The sequence below is a fragment of the Mya arenaria genome, chromosome 4, assembly GCF_026914265.1.
Source record: "Mya arenaria isolate MELC-2E11 chromosome 4, ASM2691426v1".
Taxonomy (NCBI): Eukaryota; Metazoa; Mollusca; class Bivalvia; order Myida; family Myidae; genus Mya; species Mya arenaria.
Window position 1 is genome coordinate 37,067,849 of NC_069125.1, and position 23,686 is coordinate 37,091,534.

At 34.8% G+C, this 23,686-nt stretch overlaps 1 protein-coding gene across 6 annotated transcripts in view; it reads right to left on the reverse strand.

Moving 5' to 3' along the window:
* Window positions 1-220: 220 nt before the first annotated feature.
* Window positions 221-23,686, reverse strand: part of LOC128231230 (neurofibromin-like) — a 108,123-nt gene continuing 84,657 nt past the window's right edge. For 5 of the 6 annotated variants that reach the window (XM_052943765.1, XM_052943766.1, XM_052943764.1 and 2 more), the window contains 8 exons: window positions 23,589-23,676; window positions 21,036-21,214; window positions 20,097-20,521; window positions 18,817-19,089; window positions 18,308-18,408; window positions 17,300-17,439; window positions 6,770-6,816; window positions 221-4,899 (listed from right to left, as the gene is read on the reverse strand). In XM_052943765.1, coding sequence (XP_052799725.1) covers window positions 4,564-4,899; window positions 6,770-6,816; window positions 17,300-17,439; window positions 18,308-18,408; window positions 18,817-19,089; window positions 20,097-20,521; window positions 21,036-21,214; window positions 23,589-23,676 — 1,589 coding nt within the window. In that variant the 3' untranslated portion in view covers window positions 221-4,563. Of the gene's footprint in view, window positions 4,900-6,769; window positions 6,817-10,415; window positions 10,502-17,299; window positions 17,440-18,307; window positions 18,409-18,816; window positions 19,090-20,096; window positions 20,522-21,035; window positions 21,215-23,588; window positions 23,677-23,686 lie in introns of all 6 variants that reach the window. The other variant, XR_008260320.1, reaches the window with a different exon arrangement.

Sequence of the window (23,686 nt, forward strand, 5' to 3'; positions counted from 1 at the left end):
TCGAGATTCTGGGCCCCAGTATTCTTCACTTATTGATCGGAAACTGAGTTTCAGGCCAAATTCCCTACTACCTTGACCTTTGACCTAAGAATAGTTTTGGTACTTGGCCTGAGCTTTTTTTCAGATTTTGATCAGAAATAGATTTGTCTATGGTATTTGGGGCTAATCCAATTTTTTATACAGATCCATCTAAACAATAGGAGAGAGCAAAAAATAAGTATTGGTTTTCTTTTTTAATACTTTTAGATCGATCACAATAATAGCACAAACTGTAAAACAATAATAAATGATCATTACAACATATAAATGCAACAAGTTTTAAATGTGCACCATGTATGATTCACAGCTTGTGGCAAGCTTCATGTTAAACATACATTGACAGTTCTAGTGTTGTTGCTCCAGGTTACACTATATGTTTAAATTCCAAATACTTGTTAAATATTGAACATAGTTGAAAGTTGAATAAGACTGTGGTGGAGATGTGGACAAAATGGGACTTATGCTCAGTGTAGCCAGACATTTTCCGAGAAGTAATTATAATAGTTATCCGTTTACATCTGTTTCAGCAGATGAACATGAGCTATTTGCCAAGGTTTTATTCCTCCCGGGGTTTTTATACTTCTACTATTACACTTAAAATTTGAAGCTTACAATCAATAGTTACCCTGGGTCATTTATAATGATTTTATACATTTTTTAATATTTTTATCTTTTTTTAGTAAATTGAAACTTCTAAAGTCCCTTATAACAGGATAATGCTAAGCTCACTATTTTACTTTTTCTATATTTTGCATGATATTACTTTTCTTAAAGTTTTTAAATATGAATTATCTTGATGAAAGTCACAATAAACCATATATCATTTATCAAAGTCAAATTAAGCATAAATTTGGGCTAATTGAAAAAAGTTACTTGAGCGTGTAAAACTAAGAATTTTGGACAAATTGGGGCCTGGTTTCCATGTTAATGTTCAGATATCTGATTGAGCCATTTGTAAAAATGTCTAAAATGTATGCAAACTGACCCCATATAATTTTGATTTAATCTGAAAGGGGTATGATTGCTTGCTGATAACTTATATGTAGCATACATGACAAAACACACGATGCAGATAAAGGTACTGCAGTTTGTGCTTTTTAGTCTTTACTTCAATTGAAATTGGACATGAAATTACCTATTTGGCAATCTATCAAGATTGTTTGTACAATTTGTTCTGTATATGTTTTAACACATTTTTTCTCCGCCATCCTTTTCAAATGACATCAAACGATATGGGGTCTTGAGGCATCAAAAAATAAAATAACTCCACATGGGGTTCTGTAAGTGCCTCATTTGTTTTCTTTGTTAACTGTGTTGTATTCTATAAACATGACAATCTGCATTCAGGTTCAGAAAAGATATAATTAGCAATGATACAGAGAGCATAACAAATACATTATGTGAACATGATTTGAAATCAAAATGTGAAAAATAACAGAAGCTCTACTACAAAAATGAGCCAAATGACTAAAGCTGAACAATGTTTTTAATGAAGAGGTAGATTTCATATTATTTAAGAGATTCATAACAAATGGGGCTATTCGGGAGAGTAAACAAACAGTTGCTTTATAGTTGTTAAAATGCATAATAAATGTCTTCATAAATGTCATACTACGAGATGTTCTTTTTAAAGAGCATAATAATAATTTTTTAATATAAAAAAATCCAATTGAAAAGCATTTTGAAATACAGCAACATCCAAGAATAATTTCATCATAAATGACTTGAATACAGGTTCTAGGTATTCTGGAAGCTTATTAAAATGTCATTTAAAAAGAATTAATGACTTAAAGGTAGTCATTTTCATTAAATCGAAATCGTTTCTGGGATCCAAGTGGCAGAGACATGAGTGTAAACACTGAAGTATTTTTTAATGAATTTGGTACATTATTATTCTTGTCTAGTATTTCCACAATTTGCTCGTAAATGACACTTTTTTTATGTAAGTGACAGTATTTGTCTAGCATTTCCACAATTTGCTCGTAAATGACACTATTTTTATGTAAGTGACAGTATTTGTCAAGAATTTTCACAATTTACTTGTAAATGACAATGTTTTCTTGTAAATGACAACATTAGATGAAAGCATTTGTCTAGTATTTCAGCAATTTGGTAAAAAAAGACAGTATTTGTCAAGTTTTTTCATAATTTACTTGAATACGACATTATTTGCTTGTAGATGACAGCATTTGTCTAGTATTTCCACAATTTGCATGTAAATGACAGTATTTGTCTAGTATCTTATATGACAGCATTTGTCTGGTATTTTAACAAATTGCTTGTAAATGATAGTATGATGTATTAAATTATTAAAGAAATAAAGAAAAAAACTGTTTCCACTAATACATGCAAAAGTACTAAATGGTAAAATGAGTTGGCCACACTATTCCACATAACTTACATTTATATAAGCTGCCGACAACAAATATAGAAACAACATCAGTAATGGGTGAAAGAAAAACAGTTTGGAGTGCTTCTTTTTTTAAGGTTACGTAGAACTCATTTGCTTGCACTGCTAAAAATAGTATTAAAATTTATATTTTGGAAAGATCGTTTGTGAATTGCTATCAAAATATACTTATTTCACACTTAGTTACGGCAGAAAAAGTTGTTATTTTTTTATTTTAATAGCCAAAATATAAAGGAATAGGTTCTGTTGTTTTCTATTTTATTTAGTTGTGTCATAATTCTGTTTTCACACTGAAAACAGTTCTGTATGCGTAAACTTATGCTTCCCTTTTGTGAAAGAAATTAACAAAAATTCATCCCAAGGAGGTAGAAAAAATAAGAACAGTCAGATACATTAATATTTGCTTCCTGGCAATAATGAAATTAGGGACCGGTGCAAACAAAGAAGACTTGAATCAAACACATTTTTTTGTAATGCCCAAGATTATAAAAAAAATTCGTAAAATTGACATTGATTTTCATTAGGCAGGTGTTCTTTCAACTAAAACCAATCTATCTTTGTAGTTCATATTTATTATTATTAGTTCAAATTTGGCAAAATTATCATATCCAGCTAATAAAGGTATGATGTATTTTTTAGTTTTGTAACAAATTGTTGTACTTTGTTTAATTTATATACAGACAAGGATTAAAATTCTTCCATTTAATGAAACAAGTATTGAAACAAGTCATTCCGAGCTTTTTTGAAAACTGTTTTAATATACTACATTTTCTGTTACTTTTGAGAATTTTCATATTGAATTAAATTGAATTGAAGGGGTTTGTCATGATACAAAAAGAAATAAGAAATAAACTTATCTCAAATATAAATACTTAAAAAAAAAAAGACATATTAAATAAAATCTTAAGTAAACCAATATATACAAATAATCAAAAATGGGACTAGAAAATTATGTTCTAATATCTATAATGATAGTAATAATAAAATAACAACAACAGATATCGAATGCAGTTACTGTTACATTGATACCAAACAAATGAACACATGTATGATAAAAAAGTTGAAACCACACAACTTTGACCTGACATAATCAGTAAAATTAGCTGTTAGACAGCCTCAATTCTATAGCTAAATATTAAGTATTCCATCAATAGTGGAATACATCCCTTCGGGCTCCTTATACTTATATTCTTCAAGGTGCAGTCAACAGGTTCTTCCTGCCAGCTGCAGTCAACAGTTTCTACCGGCCAGGTGCAGTCAACAGTTTCTACCAATTACCCTAAAAAGGATAGCATCAGAAGTTCTTCCCCCTCCCTCCCCCATCCCCCATAAAAAAAACACTGTCTGAAGCACTCAACAAATATTCCTTAATTACCAACAATAAACAAAACCGTATCGTACTAATGCTCAAACAATACCTAGCCAGTTGCAGACAATAGTTTTCAGACTATACAACTACAAGTCCACCTCGACAGGTCAAAGTACATGGTATACACGCATCATTGAATGAGGTTTCTCTTTAATGTATGATTAAATGCAAAGTACTATAGCACATAAAACATGATGCTTACTTCACTGAAGTCTGAATATACATAACTGATCTATCATTTATGATCTAACATTCATGTCAATATTTCAACCTTTATCAGAATACATATTTTTTCAATTTTAATCTGCCATTTTGGCACAAATGCAGCTATTTTCTCTAACCATTTTATAATAATCATTTATGATTTCCTTTCTGTCTAAATATAAATCTTCCAAAATAATTGCTTGATGAAATTTCATCAAACTTGAATTTTCATAAAAAAAATTGAAACAATATTCTGTATCTCTTTGTGGAAATGTTTGTACAGTTCAATTATTGTTTACAATTTTCATAAATAATGAACAAGCCAATAATTAATCACAGACATCAAAGATTTGTCGCATTTACTTTTAATTTTCTATTTTTCTCCAATAACACGACTTTAATATAATTCCTTTTTTTTTTGGACAAAATTGAACTGAAAATGTCAGAAAAAATCTTATACAGTAAAATACAAAGAAATCATCATTCTTAAACAACTATCATCAACGCTTTAAATAGAGGCCTTCAAACAGTCTTCATCCAATTAATCGAGACTATCAATCTTCTTTTTACTATCCTTTCTCTTAAAACTCCCAGCACGGTTTTTACTGGCAACGTTATTGGCTGACCCGTGTCGGATACGGCCTCCGTTTCCTGCAGCGCCATTTTTGTCTGTATCCTTGTCCGTGGGCGAGTGCATGGAGCTCACGCTCAGACTTAAGCTCGACATTGAGCTCGAGAGATTCAAGTTTGATGAGATGCCGAGACTGCTGGGATAGGGGTTTAAAATGTCAAGGTCGTCACCAGGGAGACATGTTTCGACCATCATCGCCTCAAGACAGTTGACAAACAGCTCTGCTGTGTCGTTACTCTGCGCCCCCTGCAATGCAAGAAAGTGTCATTGTTATTACTTTGTGACCCTTCTAAGCAAGTGTAATTGTCATTATTCTGCGCAAGCAAGCGTTATTGTTTTTCAAACTATTTCAAACACATGCAAAAAAGCAAGACAAATTATAAAAATCAAACAAAATAACTGTTTATATGCTTTCCGTTGTTTTACAGATATGAAAAATATTTCAGTAAAATAAAAATGATATTTGATCGCACTTGCACCTCTCAAATCAGACATCAAGTGCACAGGGATTGGACACAATTCTAACAATAACATTTCTGTAATAACATTGCTTTTGCATACAATTTTGTGCACTTTTCTGTTAAACTTCAACTAAATGTCATTTATATTATTTTTAAGCGTATAATAAAAAGAAAAATTGTTTGTATTAGTGAAAGATCACAATGTATTTCACCTTGTTAACACCAAAAGTAAATATAACTTTTGGTGCTTGCCTGGTGAAATATATTATGATCTTACCCTGAAACAAACATTAACGTCTATATTATCTAAGTATGATAAATATGAAAAAACAACTTTCATCAAAAGCAGGCTTCCAAGTGGCCCATAATAAAAGAGGTAGAACTGGCGCAATTATTATTAATAGTTGGTGCAATTATTATTAGTAAAGTGGGGAAAAATAGGGAATTTGAGTAGTAGATCCAGGAATTCATAACAAGGGGGGCACAACTATCAAACCCCCTCAAAACTGCTATTTCAATGATGTATTGACAGGACACGTATAAAAACCTTGATACATTTCAGCCCATCATTCATACTTGTATACATTCACATCATATATATATATTATCAGTGTTTTAATTATTCTGGTTTTATTTATTGATAGATTCGCCACTGATTTTAAGGGCAAAAAGCCGAGATAGTACTAAAACTTCATTTTTTAAATTATTTGTTATGGATGATTCTAAATAAGGTTTTGTTTCACTTAACAAAATCTGAATTACTGGGAAGATAGGGGACTTTTCGGGCTTGACCCCCTGGGTTGCTTTTAATTTGAGCACTTAATTTCTAGCATTCTGGGCATTTTAGAACAGATCGTTATCTCTCAAACTACTTTCACATAGTTGTTTTCCTCCGCATTATCTGGCTTCCCCCACAACACAAGACCACATTTTTGGGTGCCAACAAAGATTTATATGATCTTGTAATTATTTGTTTCACAATCATTGTAAAATAAATAAGTTTAAGCTAAGTGGGCTCAAGGCGGAAAAAAGTGCCTGCTTGAAAGCCTGCATAAATATTTTGACATATCACACAAAATAGAGATATTTTGCTTCGTCAAAACAAGTGGGTGTTATTTTAAGTTTCTTTCTTATAATGCTACAAGTTTTTGTCTTGTATGAATAAGGGGTGGGAACAGCTGAAAAAAGAAAACTTGCTGAGCTTTACAACAGGTTTTTAATCAGAGCTTAAAGGGACCCATCCACAAGTTTAATGTTGGCAACAAACTTTTTTGGAAATTGTTGAAATTAAGTTATTTTACTTACTATTATGAACAAAGACTAAACAGCACCTGCCAGATACTCAATTGAACAGAATTTAGTAAACCTAAGCGTAAATTTGTAAATTTTCAAAAGCGTTACTATCACTTTTCAGCATAATAGAGCATCTTCTGTCATATTTCCCAAGAAGAAGAGCTAATTTGAAATATTGTAGTTGTTTTATCAATGCAAAAAGCATTTTTTTTACCTTTTTTTTATGTCTGAGCCTATAACACGTGAATGAGTCCCTTTAAGATCGCATTAAAACACATCTGTATCAGTTATAAAAAAATATGGGATATTTTCTATCTTTGGAAGATTCTTATCCCTCAGAGCTTACATGAAGCACTACTTACCTTGGCAAATATTCCTGCAAACCTCCATAGACCTCCGAATCCAATGCCTGAAATAAACAGGAAAGATACCAATTGAAATGACCAAATAATAACAAAAATCATCACACCAACAACATGTTTCAGGGAACAAAGCAACAATGGAAAGAGTACATTGACAATAGCAAATATGAGCTGGTTGATACTGAATGAAGCAACATTATCTAGCATTTAGAGGATACTTGTATATCAGAATTTTTCTTAAGGCGAAAATTGAATGGTAAGTGTAATTATTTTTGTTTATGTGAGAACATGCAAAAATATCATGCAACTATTTGACGGTATCAAAACATATTAATTATGATTACTGAAAAAATAACCAAACTTTGATAACAAGTAAGTACAAATGTTAAGGTAGTGGTTATACTGTACCAGGAAATGTTTTACTATTCTAAAAGCTGTAGTTATGCTAACATGAGGAAATAGAAATAGTTCATACAACACAGAATCCCTTTCCTCTCTTTAAGGTAAGATTTGCAGGGCGACATGTACGTAGTGTAACAAACAAATGCAGATGTGTACACATTTCACCAGAAGAAAACAAGAAAAAAAAAGATGTTGATGCAAATCTCTTTTGAATTGAGTAACTAGAATTCCACCAATTGAAAAATGTCCCCTGCTGGAGAGCCCTCTTTTTGGAAAGGAAAATTATAATGAAATTTCAAGGGCCATAACTACAAAGTGAATGTTGCAATAAACGTGTGTGTTCTATTATGCTGATAAACATTGCTATTAAGTTTGGTAGTGATTGGATAAGAAATTACTGAGTAATGAAGCTTACCAGTTGAATTCAAATTTGAAAGTTTTTTAGAGTTTATAGCACAATGTGGCTATTAATTTAGCCAAGTATTGGATAAGAAATGCCCAAATAAGAGAGTAAAAATGAATTTGGATAGAACTCCTACATCAGACTGATGAAAAAACAAACAGGCTGATGATCCAAAATGGTTGAGGTATTATGCCAATAAAATGTTCACGAGGTTTAATATAAATTGTATGCTCAAGTTTGAAAGAGGACAAAGTGGATTTGACAATTCAATGACCCTAACTCTCATGATGGGAATTTTGAATCTGGCTTTTTTCATCGAAAGAGGTTATGCTATTATTTCCACAACATTTTATCATTTCAAAGAAGAAATTAATACATCAAGGATCCAAAGTTGAGATATTTATTATAATGCCTATAAACATTGTGACTATGTTTGGTCAGATTTGAAAAGAATGCTTAAGAATGAGAAAAGACATAGCAACTTCAGTAAAATGTTGAAAAATCATGAGTCATAGCTCTAGAATAAATACTGTGATCAGACTCTTCATCAAACCAATATATTATGGCAATACACATTGTTGCCAAGTTTTGTGAAGACTCGATAAGAAAAGCTTAAGTTAAAAAGCGGACACGAAAGAGTTCTGCCGCTGACACCACTGCCTGACATAATCTCTTTATATCTGCCATACTGGCAATGTAAAAATGCCACAATTAGAAAATGTTCAAAACAAAGTATTTCCAAATGTTCAAAACAACCTATCACATAACTGAAACAAGATCACATCCCATTTATTTAGAAATAGCAGAATATCCCCACTTTACTAAGAATCCATAACACCATACTGAGATCATTCATCTGGAAATTGGTTTTAATTCTAACTCATTTCATCAAGTGTGAAAAGGAAACCAAGAGTTATGTTCTTGATGGTGGTGACAAAGAAAAAACCCAGATGGTTTTATATGAAACTAGCACAATGTGGACATTTAAATTGAAAAGTGTTTTGAAACCAGAGTTCACTACTATGGGGGCCTAGTTTCTAATTAGTTGATTGAACCCCTGGGCAAAAACAGCAGTTTTTTTCATGGCATTTTAAACTATCATATTATGGGAGCAATCATTCAATGATCCATTTTCTGATAATTCTGAAAACAGCAACATTCAAGCTCTCTGGAAAGTGTTCCAATTAATGCTAGGAGCTTTAATGCATTATACTGGTAAGCTGGTATGCTACTTGTTCATTTAGCAGTACAGAAACATAATTGATTATGTATACCATTATACACAAGTTACAGTCTGTCTAGGATCATTTAGTATTTCAGGGATGTGATTGACCTTGCAGCTGAAGGACTGAAACCACTTTGGCCTAGGTGTTTAGGGGCAGCTTTAGGCCCCAAATGTGGGTCAATAGGGGTGAAGCACCCCATCTCAGAAGCAAAACTGGCTTTTGGGAAGCTTTTTTAAACGGTCTCCTGACTTCAAATTAGAAGCAAACTAAAGTGTTAATACTAACAACAAATCAGTAACAACCAAAAGCAACTAGTCAATTTCTTTTTAATCAATTAAAAGAAAACATTGTTTTTAATTAAATTTATCATCAACTTTTAAATTTTTTTTTTTTATTTATTTTTTTTTTTTTTTTTTGGGGGGGGTCCCTGGGGCTGACATCTGTGCATCCCCAGACAAATCACATCCCTGTCCTTACAAACACTCATCTGATTAGTCTAAAGCGGAAAAATTAATTTTGGAAAATCTGTTAAGATAACAAGGGCTTGCATGGTGACAGAACAACTATTCCCTTGTTTCATGTTATCTTGTTTGGGACTATAGATACAGAATGAATTGTTCAGGTCGTTTTTAGTGGTTTGTTTTTTTAAAAAACACAGCAAAACTTTTTCCAATCTTGAAATGACTTGTAGCCTAGTAAAATTAGTGCTAAAAATAGCCAATCTTCAACAACGTTTGGCTAGCAAAAAGCAGACTAGAAAAAAGTATGATAATCTGAAATTGAACAATTTCAGGGTTAATCCAGAATTTCATTATGATAATCCCAGTTTTTAAAAAAAAATAATGTAACATAAAACCCATTTTTTTTTAAAAATCCTTTCTGCGGACTCTTGAAAACACATGGAAATTAGAATCAATAATTATTACTGAATATCAAAGTCTAGTCAATGTTCTTACAAGGAGTCAAGTATATCTGTACCTATCAACGTTTTGCCCCACTGTGGTGGCAGTGGACATGAAGGGGACACGTTAGACAGTGTGTGATATCAGACGTGTGCAGTTTGACAGGCCCAGTGAGACCGCCACCTGAGAAACAGACTCCCACTTGATTATTATTTCATGAATCTTTGATGCCTGGAGCACCCCAGGCCCCCATCCTAAATTTTTCGAAACTTATTAAGTTTCAGAGGCTTAAGAAGTTTATTTTAATTAGCCATAATACATACCAGTACTCTTAACTTGATGGTGATAAATGAAAAAATAAATATTGGGATTATCATGAAGATAATTCCTAGCTTAAGTCTAAAACTTCTTAAAGGATTAAATTTTACAATTTACATGATAGTGAGATAAGCTTAATCCTCTTATAAGACTTCGAGAAATTGGGGCTTGGTCTGACAAAATTCCATTGAAATTTGGTGAGATTTAGACAAAAAACATTTGCAGATTATGTACATCCCCTGGGTTTGCCTGCTGCCCCAACATTCCCCCCCCCCCACCCCCCAGATGGAGCAAAACATTGATTGTGCATTCGGCAAATAAAAGATGCAAACAGTCCTTAAATTCAACCAACCCTGAAATGTTGTGATGCCCCCCAAAATTATAAATGTCCTTACCGCGAGTGTACAGGTTCAATGTGCACAGAGCGTGAAGAGCTCGGCGAGGGCAGGATCCCCAAACTGTTCCAGGGAGTCGGGGGAACCTGGCAGAGAGGAAAGGGACTTGTGGGAGAGTGTATACAACAACAACTACAACAACACCCACACTACAACAACAGAATACAAAATGAGATGGAGAAATAGCCATACCCAAACTTCTAAATTGTCTTCTAATTCTAATATTAGTAATTGAGGAAATACATATCAGAGCAAAAAACATTTTAAAGTCTAAAAAGAAATGTTTGCCAAACAATCCCCCTGCATTTACTTTTGTCAGAAACTGATGATTAGGAAGACTGAATATTAATGTGTCTTTCATAAGGCTGTTGAAGGTGACCTTGTCTTTTACTCTACTTACCACCCCATAACAAATAATATGTGTCATCAACTGGTCAAGGTTAACATGACACAAGTTTCATGGTCTTGTTTGCACCAGACTGTTGACAGTGACCTTTGACCCAAGGACCTAGAAGACAATATGGTTCATCTACTGGTCAAAGTCAACACAAATTTCATGGTTCTATTTTTAACAGACTCATGACAGTGACTTCCATTGACCAAGAAGACAATATGGTTCATCTACTGGTCAAGGTCAATATAACAAGTTTCATGGTCCTATTTTCAACAGACTGGTTACAGTGCCCTTTGACCTACTGACTTAGAAGACAATATGGTTCATCTACTGGTCAAGGTCAACATAACAAGTTTCATGGTCCTGTTTTCACCAGAATATAGACAGTGACTTTTGACCCATTGACCTTGAAGACAATATGGTAATCTTCTGGTCAAAATCAACATAACACACAAGTTTCATGGTCCTGTGTTCACTAGACTGTTGACAATGACCTTTAACCCATTGACCTAGAAGACAATATAGTTCATCTACTGATCAAGGTCAACATAACATAAGTTTCGTGGTCCTATTTATACCAGACTGTTGACAGTGACCTTTGTACACTGACCTAGAAAACAATTTAGTTCATCTACCAGTCTTAAACCAAATGTATCTTGTGATGATGACTTCTTCTGGTAGAATATATGTTTTTAGATACAGTGAAACTGCGATCGCTCGAGGTGGCCAGGGACCGAGCCAAAACCTCAAGGGAACCGAGGTTTCGAACGACCCGATTTTCAATTTTCCAGTTTGATATGAAATATCTTTGAGTGTATTTTAAGTTTGAAGTCGTCAAACAGACTGTTTACTATAAAGACACCGATTATGTGTTGCGTTGTGGAAATCGCTAATATGTTCAAAGGTTGACGTAAACTAAATGTAAAACGCAAAAGAATAAACAATACATTAATAAACAGAAATGTTTATTTTAACAAAAAAGCACATTTTCGTAACAAGCAACATTTGAATGACAGTACATGTTGTGGCATTAGTCAGATTTAAGTTTCGCAAAATCAAGGATTGTTGATTGGCGCATCTTGTCGGTTTCGCGAAACTGTTCAATCGTAATGTGACGTGACAGCGTACAGAGCGTCAGAAGATCACGGTCAGCATCGGCAGTGAATTCAAAGAACCTTCTGACCACATCTTAAGCGTTAACTTTTAGTCATTAACTTCTCATAATTATCATCTCAAATGCCCATATCAACTAATATTGGCCATGCATTAACAGTGAAAAACGGTTTTTCACACTTATCAAATTGCCTTTCAACTGTCATTGCAATTTTTACAACTTGCGAAAATTTAAACACCTTTTAAACAGCAATTGTTTGTTTATTTTGGAACACGCGTTCGGGAAAATGTGTGAAATTATGTCCTCGAGGGAGCCATAAGGTTTTGTGCACGATTTGTGTACTTGGGTCCGAGGATATTGCTCGACTGCTCGGCATAATTAGGTTTCGATGCAGCGTGGGTCTATTTTATATGAAAATAGAAGGAAAAAAGTTCGGGACCAAGCTTCGACCTCGAGGGAACGCCGGTTCTCGAACGACTGCTTGTTTGAGGGAACGCAGTTTCACTGTAGTAAAATAGCAAATTCATTAAAATCAAATATTTCTCAATCTTAACAATACTTCTAAGCAATTATCCTAAATGGTATTTCCTGAATTGTATTTCCTGAATGATGATGGAAAAATCAAAATTGGAATGATGCGTTTTATTTTTTATAATTCTGAATGCACCAAGCTAGCAAAATGAGAAGCAAAGCAGTCTACAGGGGTACATTGTCTACGAGTGGAGATTGCAAAAAAGATTATTAATTTCCTGACATTGAAGGTAAAGTTTCTTGATCAGTTTTATATTATTCATTTATATAGAGGGATTGTTTTCCTACAGCACATGAAACCTAGTAAATACTCAAAGAAATTTACAAAGAAGTTTTTCATAATGGGTTTTCAATAATATTCAATTCAAAGGTTTCTCCTTATAGACACACTAACATGTACAATATCAATGCTAAAAAAACCTTTTGACTGCTTCTACCAGGAAACTAACCAAGCTAAACTAAGGCTGTTACTACAGCGGTAGTACAAGTAAGTTAATGCCATCTTGCATGCACAACATTATATCTCACAACACACCCTTCAAACCAAAAACCATGCTGTCGAGTTCAAAGTTAAATGTCACAGATTTTAATCAATATTTGGCAGACTTCTATCTATTTGCCTGTCCTCAACAAAAAAAAACAATTATATTTTACTTTAATCAATCTTTGGCAGACTTCCCTTCTTTAATCGGTACCCATCAAAAGTACAACTTCATTTCACTTTAATCAATCTTTGGCAGACTTCCCTTCTTTAATCGGTACCCATCAAAAGTACAACTTCATTTCACTTTAATCAATCTTTGGCAGACTTCCCTTCTTTAATCGGTACCCATCAAAAGTACAACTTCATTTCACTTTAATCAATCTTTGGCAGACTTCCTCTCTTTAATCGGTCCCAATTAAAATTACAACTATATTTCATTTAATACAATCTCTGTCAGACTTCCCTTTCTAAATGAGTTCCAATCAAAAGTACAACTATATTTCACTTTAATCAATCTTTGGCAGACTTCCCTTCTTTAATTGGTACCCATCAAAAGTACAACTTCATTTCACTTTAATCAATCTTTGGCAGACTTCCTCTCTTTAATCGGTCCCAATTAAAATTACAACTATATTTCATTTAATACAATCTCTGGCAGACTTCCCTTTCTAAATCAGTTCCAATCAAAAGTACAACTATATTTCACTTTAATCAATCTTTGGCAGACTTCCTCTCTTTAATCGGTCCCAATTAAAATTACAACTATATTTCATTTAGTACAATCTCTGGCAGACTTCCCTTTCTGAATCAGTATTTCACTTTAATCAATCTTTGGCAGACTTCCTCTCTTTAATCGGTCCCAATTAAAATTACAACTATATTTCATTTAGTACAATCTCTGGCAGACTTCCCTTTCTAAATCAGTTCCAATCAAAAGTACAACTATATTTCACTTTAATCAATCTTTGGCAGACTTCCTCTCTTTAATCGGTCTCAATTAAAAGTACAACTATATTTCATTTAATTCAATCTCTGGCAGACTTCCCTTTCTAAATCAGTTCCAATCAAAAGTACAACTTTATTTCATCTTAATCAATATTTGGCAGACTTCCCTTTCTAAATCAGTTCCAATCAAAAGTACAACTTTATTTCATCTTAATCAATATTTGGCAGACTTCCCTTTCTAAATCAGTTCCAATCAAAAGTACAACTTTAATTCATCTTAATCAATATTTGGCAGACTTCAATTTCTAAATCAGTTCCAATCAAAAGTACAACTTTATTTCATCTTAATCAATATTTGGCAGACTTCCCTTTCTAAATCAGTTCCAATCAAAAGTACAACTTTATTTCATCTTAATCAATATTTGGCAGACTTCCCTTTCTTAATCAGTTCCAATCAAAAGTACAACTTTATTTCATCTTAATCAATATTTGGCAGACTTCCCTTTCTAAATCAGTTCCAATCAAAAGTACAACTTTATTTCATCTTAATCAATATTTGGCAGACTTCCCTTTCTAAATCAGTTCCAATCAAAAGTACAACTTTAATTCATCTTAATCAATATTTGGCAGACTTCAATTTCTAAATCAGTTCCAATCAAAAGTACAACTTTATTTCATCTTAATCAATATTTGGCAGACTTCCCTTTCTAAATCAGTTTCAATCAAAAGTACAATTTTATTTCATCTTAATCAATATTTGGCAGACTTCCCTTTCTAAATCAGTTCCAATCAATGGTCCACTTATGAACTTACTGAGCCTTAATGACCCTCATTTCTTTTGTCATAAGATTGATTGCGTTTGATAAGAGCAGTCTTCAACAACAGCTATCACTGGATGTGATTAATATCTCCAGTACACCACTTTTCTTGTAATAAGAAGTATCAGTGGGAGAGATTTATGCTCATATGATGCCCTATGTCATTAGAAAGCATCAATTACGTTAATGGTCCTACAATAAAGAAATAAGGCCTATAACATCAAGGAAATAATGTATGAACTGTTCTTTTTTCATTTTGTTATGCATAGCATAGTTTTTAATTAAGTTGTTTTTTTGTACAGTTGAAGTCGGTACCTAAAAAAATGTTTTGGAGAAAGTTATGGAGGGAAGTTAAAAATAATAGTGTAACAAGGAGTTATTGTTCCTGTACACTGCACTTCTCTTCAATGAGATTTATCTGTATATTAAGTTTGAAGTCAATACCTCAAGATACTTTTTTCAAGTTAGAGGAAAGGTACAAACAATAAGTACGCAAATCGACAAAGAGCAATAACTAAAAACATATTGCACATAGAGTTATGGTTATTCTGCACTTCACTTCTCTTAAATTAGATCTATCTGCTTATGAAGAAATAAGTTAATACCTCAAAAGACTTTTCAAATTATGCTCCGGACAAAACTGCTCGGTGGAGAAAAGCAAAAAAATAAGTATAAAAATAATAAAAGGGCAATAACTCTAAAACTACCATCCACAAAGTAGTGTTTATATTGTACAGCACTTTTCCTCAACATATATGTGTATGAAATTGGAAGTCAATACCTCAAACACATGTAGTCATGGAGAAAAGTAGACTTGTCCCGATGTCCAAGGACAGACGGACAAGGTGATTCTTATATAGCCCACACCACTACATGGTGGGGGTATAACCAACAGAAAAAGAAACAACGTTAGTAAGTCCATACAAAGCTGGCTAACGTTTTATTAAAGTATCTTAGTTGTAACCTAAATCCTATCAAACATGTATTAATGTCACAAACTGCAACAAGATGGGTATTTTCCACAACTTGTTGCATCATCAGTTCATTTGTAATACCAGCTGAAGTTTAATCACACAAATATGTAGCAGAACTATGAAAAATATAACACTAAGATTATTTCAACTGCAGACTACAGTCAACATAGATCCTTCAATGAACCGGACCCCAGGGGCGCAACTAGTGATAAGGACAAATGCCGCACATGAATAACATTTGTTGCAGAATTAAAGAAAATCATTTCAAAAAATTGCAACATGCAAAATGATCTTAAGACCCATTTCAATAAAGATTTTGACCAATCTTAGTCATAAAGTGAAATTAAAGTATGATCTGACCTTAGGCTAGTATTAAAGTTGATGAACAAGTTGCGGAAATGACAGAAAATAACTTGTGCCATCTGTGACGTTTCTACGGACACAAGATTTATGAAGTTTCAACAAAGACCTTTTAATAAAATGTGCCTCCAGGGCAGTATTCATAAAGCGTCCTAGTAAAACTAGAACTCCGCGAGTCGGATGTGTCGCCTGACGAATTATTTACTGTCGACATTATAGCTGTTAGATTGGCATTTTATTCATTTATAGACAATGATGTTGCCATTTAACTTTCAAGTGTAGGTGGCATTTGAACCCTCAATCAGATATATCTACGGAATAAGTTTCAGGTTGAAACCTCCTATAGTTTACGAGATATGCAACGGACAAAACCTAAGCAAGAAAATTAACAAAGGGCAATAACTCTAAATATATGGCAGCAATAGTAACGGTTCTTGTGCACTGCACTTACCCTCAATGAGATATATCTAGCTATGAAGTTTCAAGTTGATACCTCTTATATTCTTCAAGATATGCCCCGGACAAAACTTTAAGCATGAAAATTAACAAAGGGCAATAACTTTAAAACTAAGAAAGTAAGAGTTACTGTTATTGTGCACTGCACTTGCCCTCAATGAGATCTGTCTAGCTATGAAGTTTCAAGTTGATACCCCTTATATTCTACAAGATATGCCCCGGACAAAACTTTAAGCATGAAAAATAACAAAGGGCAAAACTCTAAAAATATGGAAGCAAGAGTGTCAGTTCTTGTGGACTGCACTTGCCCTCAATTAGATCTATGTACATATGAAGTTTCAAGTTGATACCACTAATGGTTTAGGAGATATACCCCAGACAAGCGAAAATCGGACGCGGACGCCGCCGCCGCCGACAAAAGTAACCCCTATATGTCGTCTTTTCAGGCGACACAAAAATCAACTTAGTGAAGATATTCTACTTTTTTAAGTTAAATTTGAAGAAAACTAACAATGTTCGTCCCATCAGACATAAGGAGAAGGGTCAAAACAAAAAATGCTCGAGAATAAATTTGATTAAAATTACTGAGTGTTTAAAAGTATTTAAGAAGTTAAGAACTTGGACATTTTCACCAAATTGAAATGTTTCACTAAAAGCTATATGAATACCGCTCCTTGACTCTGGAGTGGATGTCAAACATCGAAATTGGTCTAGCCACACCACCGCAATGAATACACGAGTCTATACAGTGATACTATGAATCTACATGTATACAATGATCAAATATAACAGACAACACGTGACTTACTCTGGAGGTACGAGAGTTGTTGTTGTGATGGGTCTTCGCATGCGATCATGTTTTGAATGATACACTGTACGGCATTCAGGATAGCTTGGTCATGGCACAGGTTTAGCACATTGTTGATCTTGGCATCCATTAATGAGTGGCTGAAAGTGAATACATGTTCATCAATGACACAATGAATCATGCATCTTGTTCTGAATAATACACAGAATGGCTCTCAGGATAGTCTAGTAAAAAACAGTTTGCCTTTTAATGCTAAATTATGATCACCACTGCCTTTTAAGTGTGAACTATTTTCACTCGTTATGATTTCTATCCATTGTAAATGCCCTACCCTAAAGTTTTGTGCACAAAAAGTATAGCTGTGACCTACATATATATAGTTTTTTCTCCTCAATTCTAAAGTAGTGTGCAATAGCAGAAGTTCTAACAATTTTTAGCTGAAGCATTTGCAACTTGCAATCCTTAAAGTGGTTCTAGTAATAAGTTAAAACTTGAGTTCCATAAACAGGATGGGTTGCCTTTCGGAGCATTCATGATAACCATGACCTTTGAACTACTGACCCCAAAACCAATAGGAGTCATCTTCTGACCTTGACCAATGTGCATAACAAGGTTACTCGACAATAAAACTGATGCTGGAAAAGTAACCCCTATCTGTCTGCCATGCTTTGCAGGCAACACATAAAAACTGTTTAAATATAACATACCAGATTAGAGTACATTAAAGACACACAATTTAGGTTGATGCAATTTTTTAATTTTAATGCATTATCATGTTTAACTCACTTGAATTTAATGATCAACACCTAAAAATAAAGCATATGATTTAGGTGCAGACAAAAAAAGCCTTTATATAATATCAATCATTAGCTGTGGCCACAAATTTCCCAGTTAAAAAAGCACCAAAATATCGCTTAATTATTTTAAACTGTAACTTTAAATTCAACCTATACCGTGCTCCTTAAAACCACCAACACTAACACAACAAGACGATCAAGGGGGACTTACATGACAGGGAAAACTTTTGGGAAGACGACAGACGCCTCTGCCAGGTATTCATACAGAATCCTTGCCTCATTCTCATCTGTTGTGTTCCTCACCAGTGTAGCCTGGGGAAACATGAATCATCTAGTTATTAAGTCTTACATATATTAAAGTCAATAAGTAACAATTCTACCAATTTACTCACATATAAACACAAGTCATACACACTGTACATGTGAACTAAATTCTATAACTTTGTTTCTGAAGGACTAAACTTTTTTAACAAATAAAAATTACATAAAAAGCTTTGGCTAGTTTTCACCCTTTTCACTTCGTAAAATGGTGTTTTGGAGTGCCATTTTCAAGTAAAGTACAATTAAATACAATGATTTACCATACAGATTACAACGTAACGTATTAACCATTTCTTGTTTCACTGACATTTTTACTTTATTTATCCAATCAAAGTTTTATGATTACACGTTTACTTTTTTCTTTCATAAGTTATGAAGAAATATAACAGCCATACATACCAGCACGGTGAGTACCAACACCTGGGTGGGGTAATCTGTAAGCACCTCTGGATCCAGCAGAATATTATTCTCATTTGACACCGACCCCCGCCCAACTCTGGTTTGCGACTTTCCATTGTCCATTTTCTTGGTCCCTGGGGCAGGCATGGAGCTGCTACGTGTCTTGAACAGAGGGGGTCGGGCTGCCGGGATTACTGCAGTTGCATTTGCCGTGTTGTTCGCCGACTCATTATCTAAACTTCGCCATACTTTGGAATTGCTGGAATTCTGTTGCTGTAGAGAAAAGGAGCAAAACATTACTGTTTGGGTGATGTGCATTAGTGCGTTCAGATTATGGGTGGACAGTTGTTGGACTGTTTTAGATGGGTTTATGGAAGATGTTTATTTAAGAAATTCTGCTTAAAGCTGCACTCTCAGAGATTGACTGTTTTGGTAACTTTAAAAAAAAAAAATGTCTTAAATTTAATGAGCATTTTTTTTTATCTTTTATCACTATTTTCCAGACATTAACGCAAAAACAGGGATGTGATTGACCTGGCAGCTGGAGGGCTGAAACCATTTCGGCCATAAGTTCTTGGGGCACTTTTGGGGTCAAAAGCACACTGCCGTAGAAGAAAAACTGACTTTTTTGAAGCTCTTTTGAGGGTTCTTCTGACTTTAAATTTGAAGCAAACTAGGATATCAGCTCTAACAACCAAAAGTACACTAGTATCTTTTTTAATCAGCTAAAAAAAATTTTTAATATATTTATTTTATTTTATTTATTTTTTTTTATGGGGGGGGGGGGGGGGGGGGGGGGGGGGGGGGTCCCTGGGGCCATTAGATCCGCGGACAAATCACATCCCTGAAAAATTGGCTCATTCCAAGACAATGAATAAAGTTGTCAATTAGTCTGTGGAAGTGCAGCTTTAATGCCTGTAATTATTTTCCAGCCTCATCTAACAAAGAGTCTGAAAAAGCCTGTAACATAAGACATAAATTGTAACAAGTATGAGGTTCCTGGGTCAAAGCGTTCTCAAGTTATTGATCGGAAACCGTTTTTCATGTAAAGGTCACACTGACCTTGACCTTTGACCCACTGACCTCAAAATCAATAGGGTTCATCTGCTGGTGATGACCAATACACATACCAAGTATGAGGTCCCTCGGTCAAAGCGTTCTCAAGTTATTGATCGGAAACCATTTGGTATTCCGACCGACCGACAGACAGACCGACCGACCGACCGACATGTGCAAAACAATATACCCCACTTTTTTCAAAAGGGGGCATAAAAACTTACTGCAACTACAGCAGCAGCGTTTTGTATTTGGTGCGGTGCTGATGTTGCCTTTTTTGCTTGAGCCATTGCCTGCTGGTCAAGCAGTTCCCAGGATTTCTGACGTATTGGCCCACTACTGGTTGGTGGGGAGCCACTTTGACCACCTTGACCATCACCTTGACCTTTGGGGGTCGCAGTAGACTGTGTGGGCTGGGTGGTTGGTGTTGTTGTGGCAACGGTGGTAATGGGAGGGGTTGGGGGGACAGCTGTCTGGGGTGTTGCGGGAGAAGCGGGGGTGGGAGGAGATGTTGCCACATTGGGGGTGGAAGATGACATTGTCGTGGACACAGAACCAGTACTATGGGCCTGGGAGTTTCCCGTCATGGTTGGTAATGAGCCATTACTGGTGCTAGTCACTGATGTGCTGGACCCTTGACCACTGATACCTGCAACAGAAAATGTATTAACAGCAAAATACCAAAATTGCGATCATTGTTTTCAAATATTCTTTTTATAGGATTAACCAGTTAGCAAATAAACAAATACAACTTTAACAATTTTTACTGGCTGTGATATGTCAGCAATGGGAGACTGTCGCTGGAGGCAGGGGGATTTGTCACTAACTGGCTTGTGCAGTGTTTAAGGTGGCTGCACGCCCCAGCCCCTCCCCTACACACTCAAATACCTGCAGAGGAGGGTACAGACTGTGAGATATAGGCTGTGAGACTGTCACTGGAGGAAGACCTGGTCATCAGGTACTGGCATGTGTCGTGTTTGAGGTGGCAGAGCGCTCCTGCCCCCTCCCCTACCCTTCACATAACATACCTGCAAGGGTCTAAAATGTCAGCCCTGAAACTGTCCCTGGTGGGAGAATCATCACAAACTGACATGTACCCAGTTTAAAGTAGCAATATGTCCCCACCCCCTGCCATACCCTCTCCCTAAACATACCGAACATACCTGCAGTGGAGGGTACAGACTGTGAGATGTCAGCTGTAAGACTGTCGCTGGAGGGGGACTCGGTCATTACGTACTGGCTTGTGCGGTGTTTGAGGTGGCAGCGACTCCGAACCTCCTCTGACACTGACACCAACGCTGCCAGGTATGGCACAGTCTGCGGATTCACCTCAAACTTGTCCCTGGAAATAATGGTTTGCACATGCAAATGACAGGACCCATGTTTGTTTGCAGTAGGGATTGAAAATCAGTCTGAAATCATTATCGATTATCAGAATTTATTGGTCAAGTCATTTCCATCATTTTCGGCCATGTTATTAAAGCTGCACTCTCACAGATTGTATGTTTTGACAACTTTTTTATGTTTCGTCTTGGAACGAGCCAATTTTTGTGAAAATCCATGGAAACCAATTATATAAGACTGCTGACAAAAAAATGTTGAAAAAATGGTATATCTGTGAGAGTGCAGCTTTAAAATAATGGTTAAACAAATACTATCTAAATTTAAATGTTAATAAGGCCACACCAAATTAATGTTTAGTTCCTCGGATTTTTGCCAAAAAAAATTGGAGCGAGTGAGCAAAAAAAAAAAAAATTTTTTTTTTGTCAGTTTTCATAAAAACCGAAGCGAGCCAAGAGCGAAAAACATATTTTTCCTTTTATTCAATATAAATAAGAACGATTGTTCAAAATAATTGCCCTTAAACCCATTTTAATGCCATCTTGAACTGAACCTCTAATGGACATCGGGGAAAATGTCGGAATACATACTATTTATTCATCCGTGTTTAGTACAAACATTAAATGGATAAATCTAATTTCTTATATTATTACAACGTACTTTAATATGACGATCCTTCATAATAATAAATAACCCTGCTTTTAGTAAAAAGTTTGAAACGACTTATATAAATCTACCTGAATCAGTTTAACATCATATGCAACTGTATTTAGACATTGATTTTGGATTTGTAAAAAATGATCACTTACACAGGCATCATCAAACACCAGACTCCATATAACATAGACTAAATTTTTTTTTATCATCACAGGAAATGCAATGACATGTGCTTATTAAAACAAAATGAACAAGGGTATTTTTTAGAGTACTTTTTTTGGTTTTTATGCACCAGCCAATTGTATATGCCCCCCCCCCCCCCAAGTCCGGAATAGCGGGGACTTTGACTTCCGGTCTCTCAAAACCCGGGTAAAATACCCGACCTGCAGGGACACACTACTAGTAAAATCCCTGCCAAATGGCCCCGCAACCCCGAATTCCTATGTGAGGCCCATTCCCGACTATTTTCAAAATGAACAAAACCACATTCACTAGGCACTGCGGGGCCACCTGAAAGGTAAAAACACAGCCCATTGCCTCTGCTGCTCCCGGTATACCCCTGTAACAAGGGCGAGTGGTGGGCGGGGCAGAGGTTACAGTTGACAAGTGCATTAAAATCCCGGATTATGCTGCAAATAAAAACAAAATATAAGGTGATAAACTTAGGCTTACTTATGTTGAGGTATATCCAGACCAGTGTTTATATCGCTATTTGTGGAAAGGTATTTGTTCAGTTTTGTCAGAATTTGATCAAAAATGAGCTTGATACATCAATTTGGACCAAACAATGACTCATGTTCCAGTTAAGTTGACCTGTCCATCTTCAGCATCGTCGTAACCAGGTAAATTTTTGTCTCTTGTATTATGACTTGAATAAAATAGTACTAAGTTGATCATTCCAATTTCCATTCAAAACGAGTCACTAATTACGCAATATAATCGCTACCAGTCTCAGATACACATGCTTTATTGCATAATGATTGCTTTAAATAATTATCCTTTAGTGCATGAGACGATCAACAATGACTTCAAGCATGCTCAAAACATATTTATTGTCAAAAATAAGATTTAATCTCCAAACTTCGAGCCACATTGTTTATACCGGAAGCCGCCATTTTGATTGAATTTATTGAAACCCATGCTAAACCGATCGATATACAGTATAAAAACAATACGCATCGGTAACTTCCCTTTACAAAAACACGAAAACTAGCGTAGAAAAATTATACTTGATTATTTTTAGCCTTTTAATAAATTATTACCTGAAAAAAATCTGCTTGGCGATCAAAATGGAGGTGCGGGCGCACAAAAAAAAAAAAAAATCTTTTTTTACATTTTCCAAAAAATAGGAGCGTTAAATCTGCGGAACGAAATATCAATTTGGTGTGGCCTAAGTGTACTCAAAAACAAATTGACATAAAAGCAATTTTTTATGCTGTATTTTTGCTATTTTTTCATTGTATTTTTAAACTCTTTGTATCAGAAAATAGCAAAAATCCATACCCAAATTCAATTAAATTCTATGAAATAATAACAGAAATTATACGAGATCATCATGCTGTTTTTGAGATCTGCACTTTAAATATGGCTTAAGTAACCTCTCTCAATTCCAAACTCTCTCAATTCCAAACAAGTTTATTTACAGCTGCAAAAAGTATCCAAAAACAACGTGGTATGTATCTCAAACAGTCTTTTGTACTTTCAAGGATGTTACAAACCTTCCCAGGGGTTTACTGGTAATGGCCAACAGATGGTGAAGGACCCGTATAGTCCGAGACACAGTGGTTTGGATGGGGTGGCGGAAACCTGAAACATA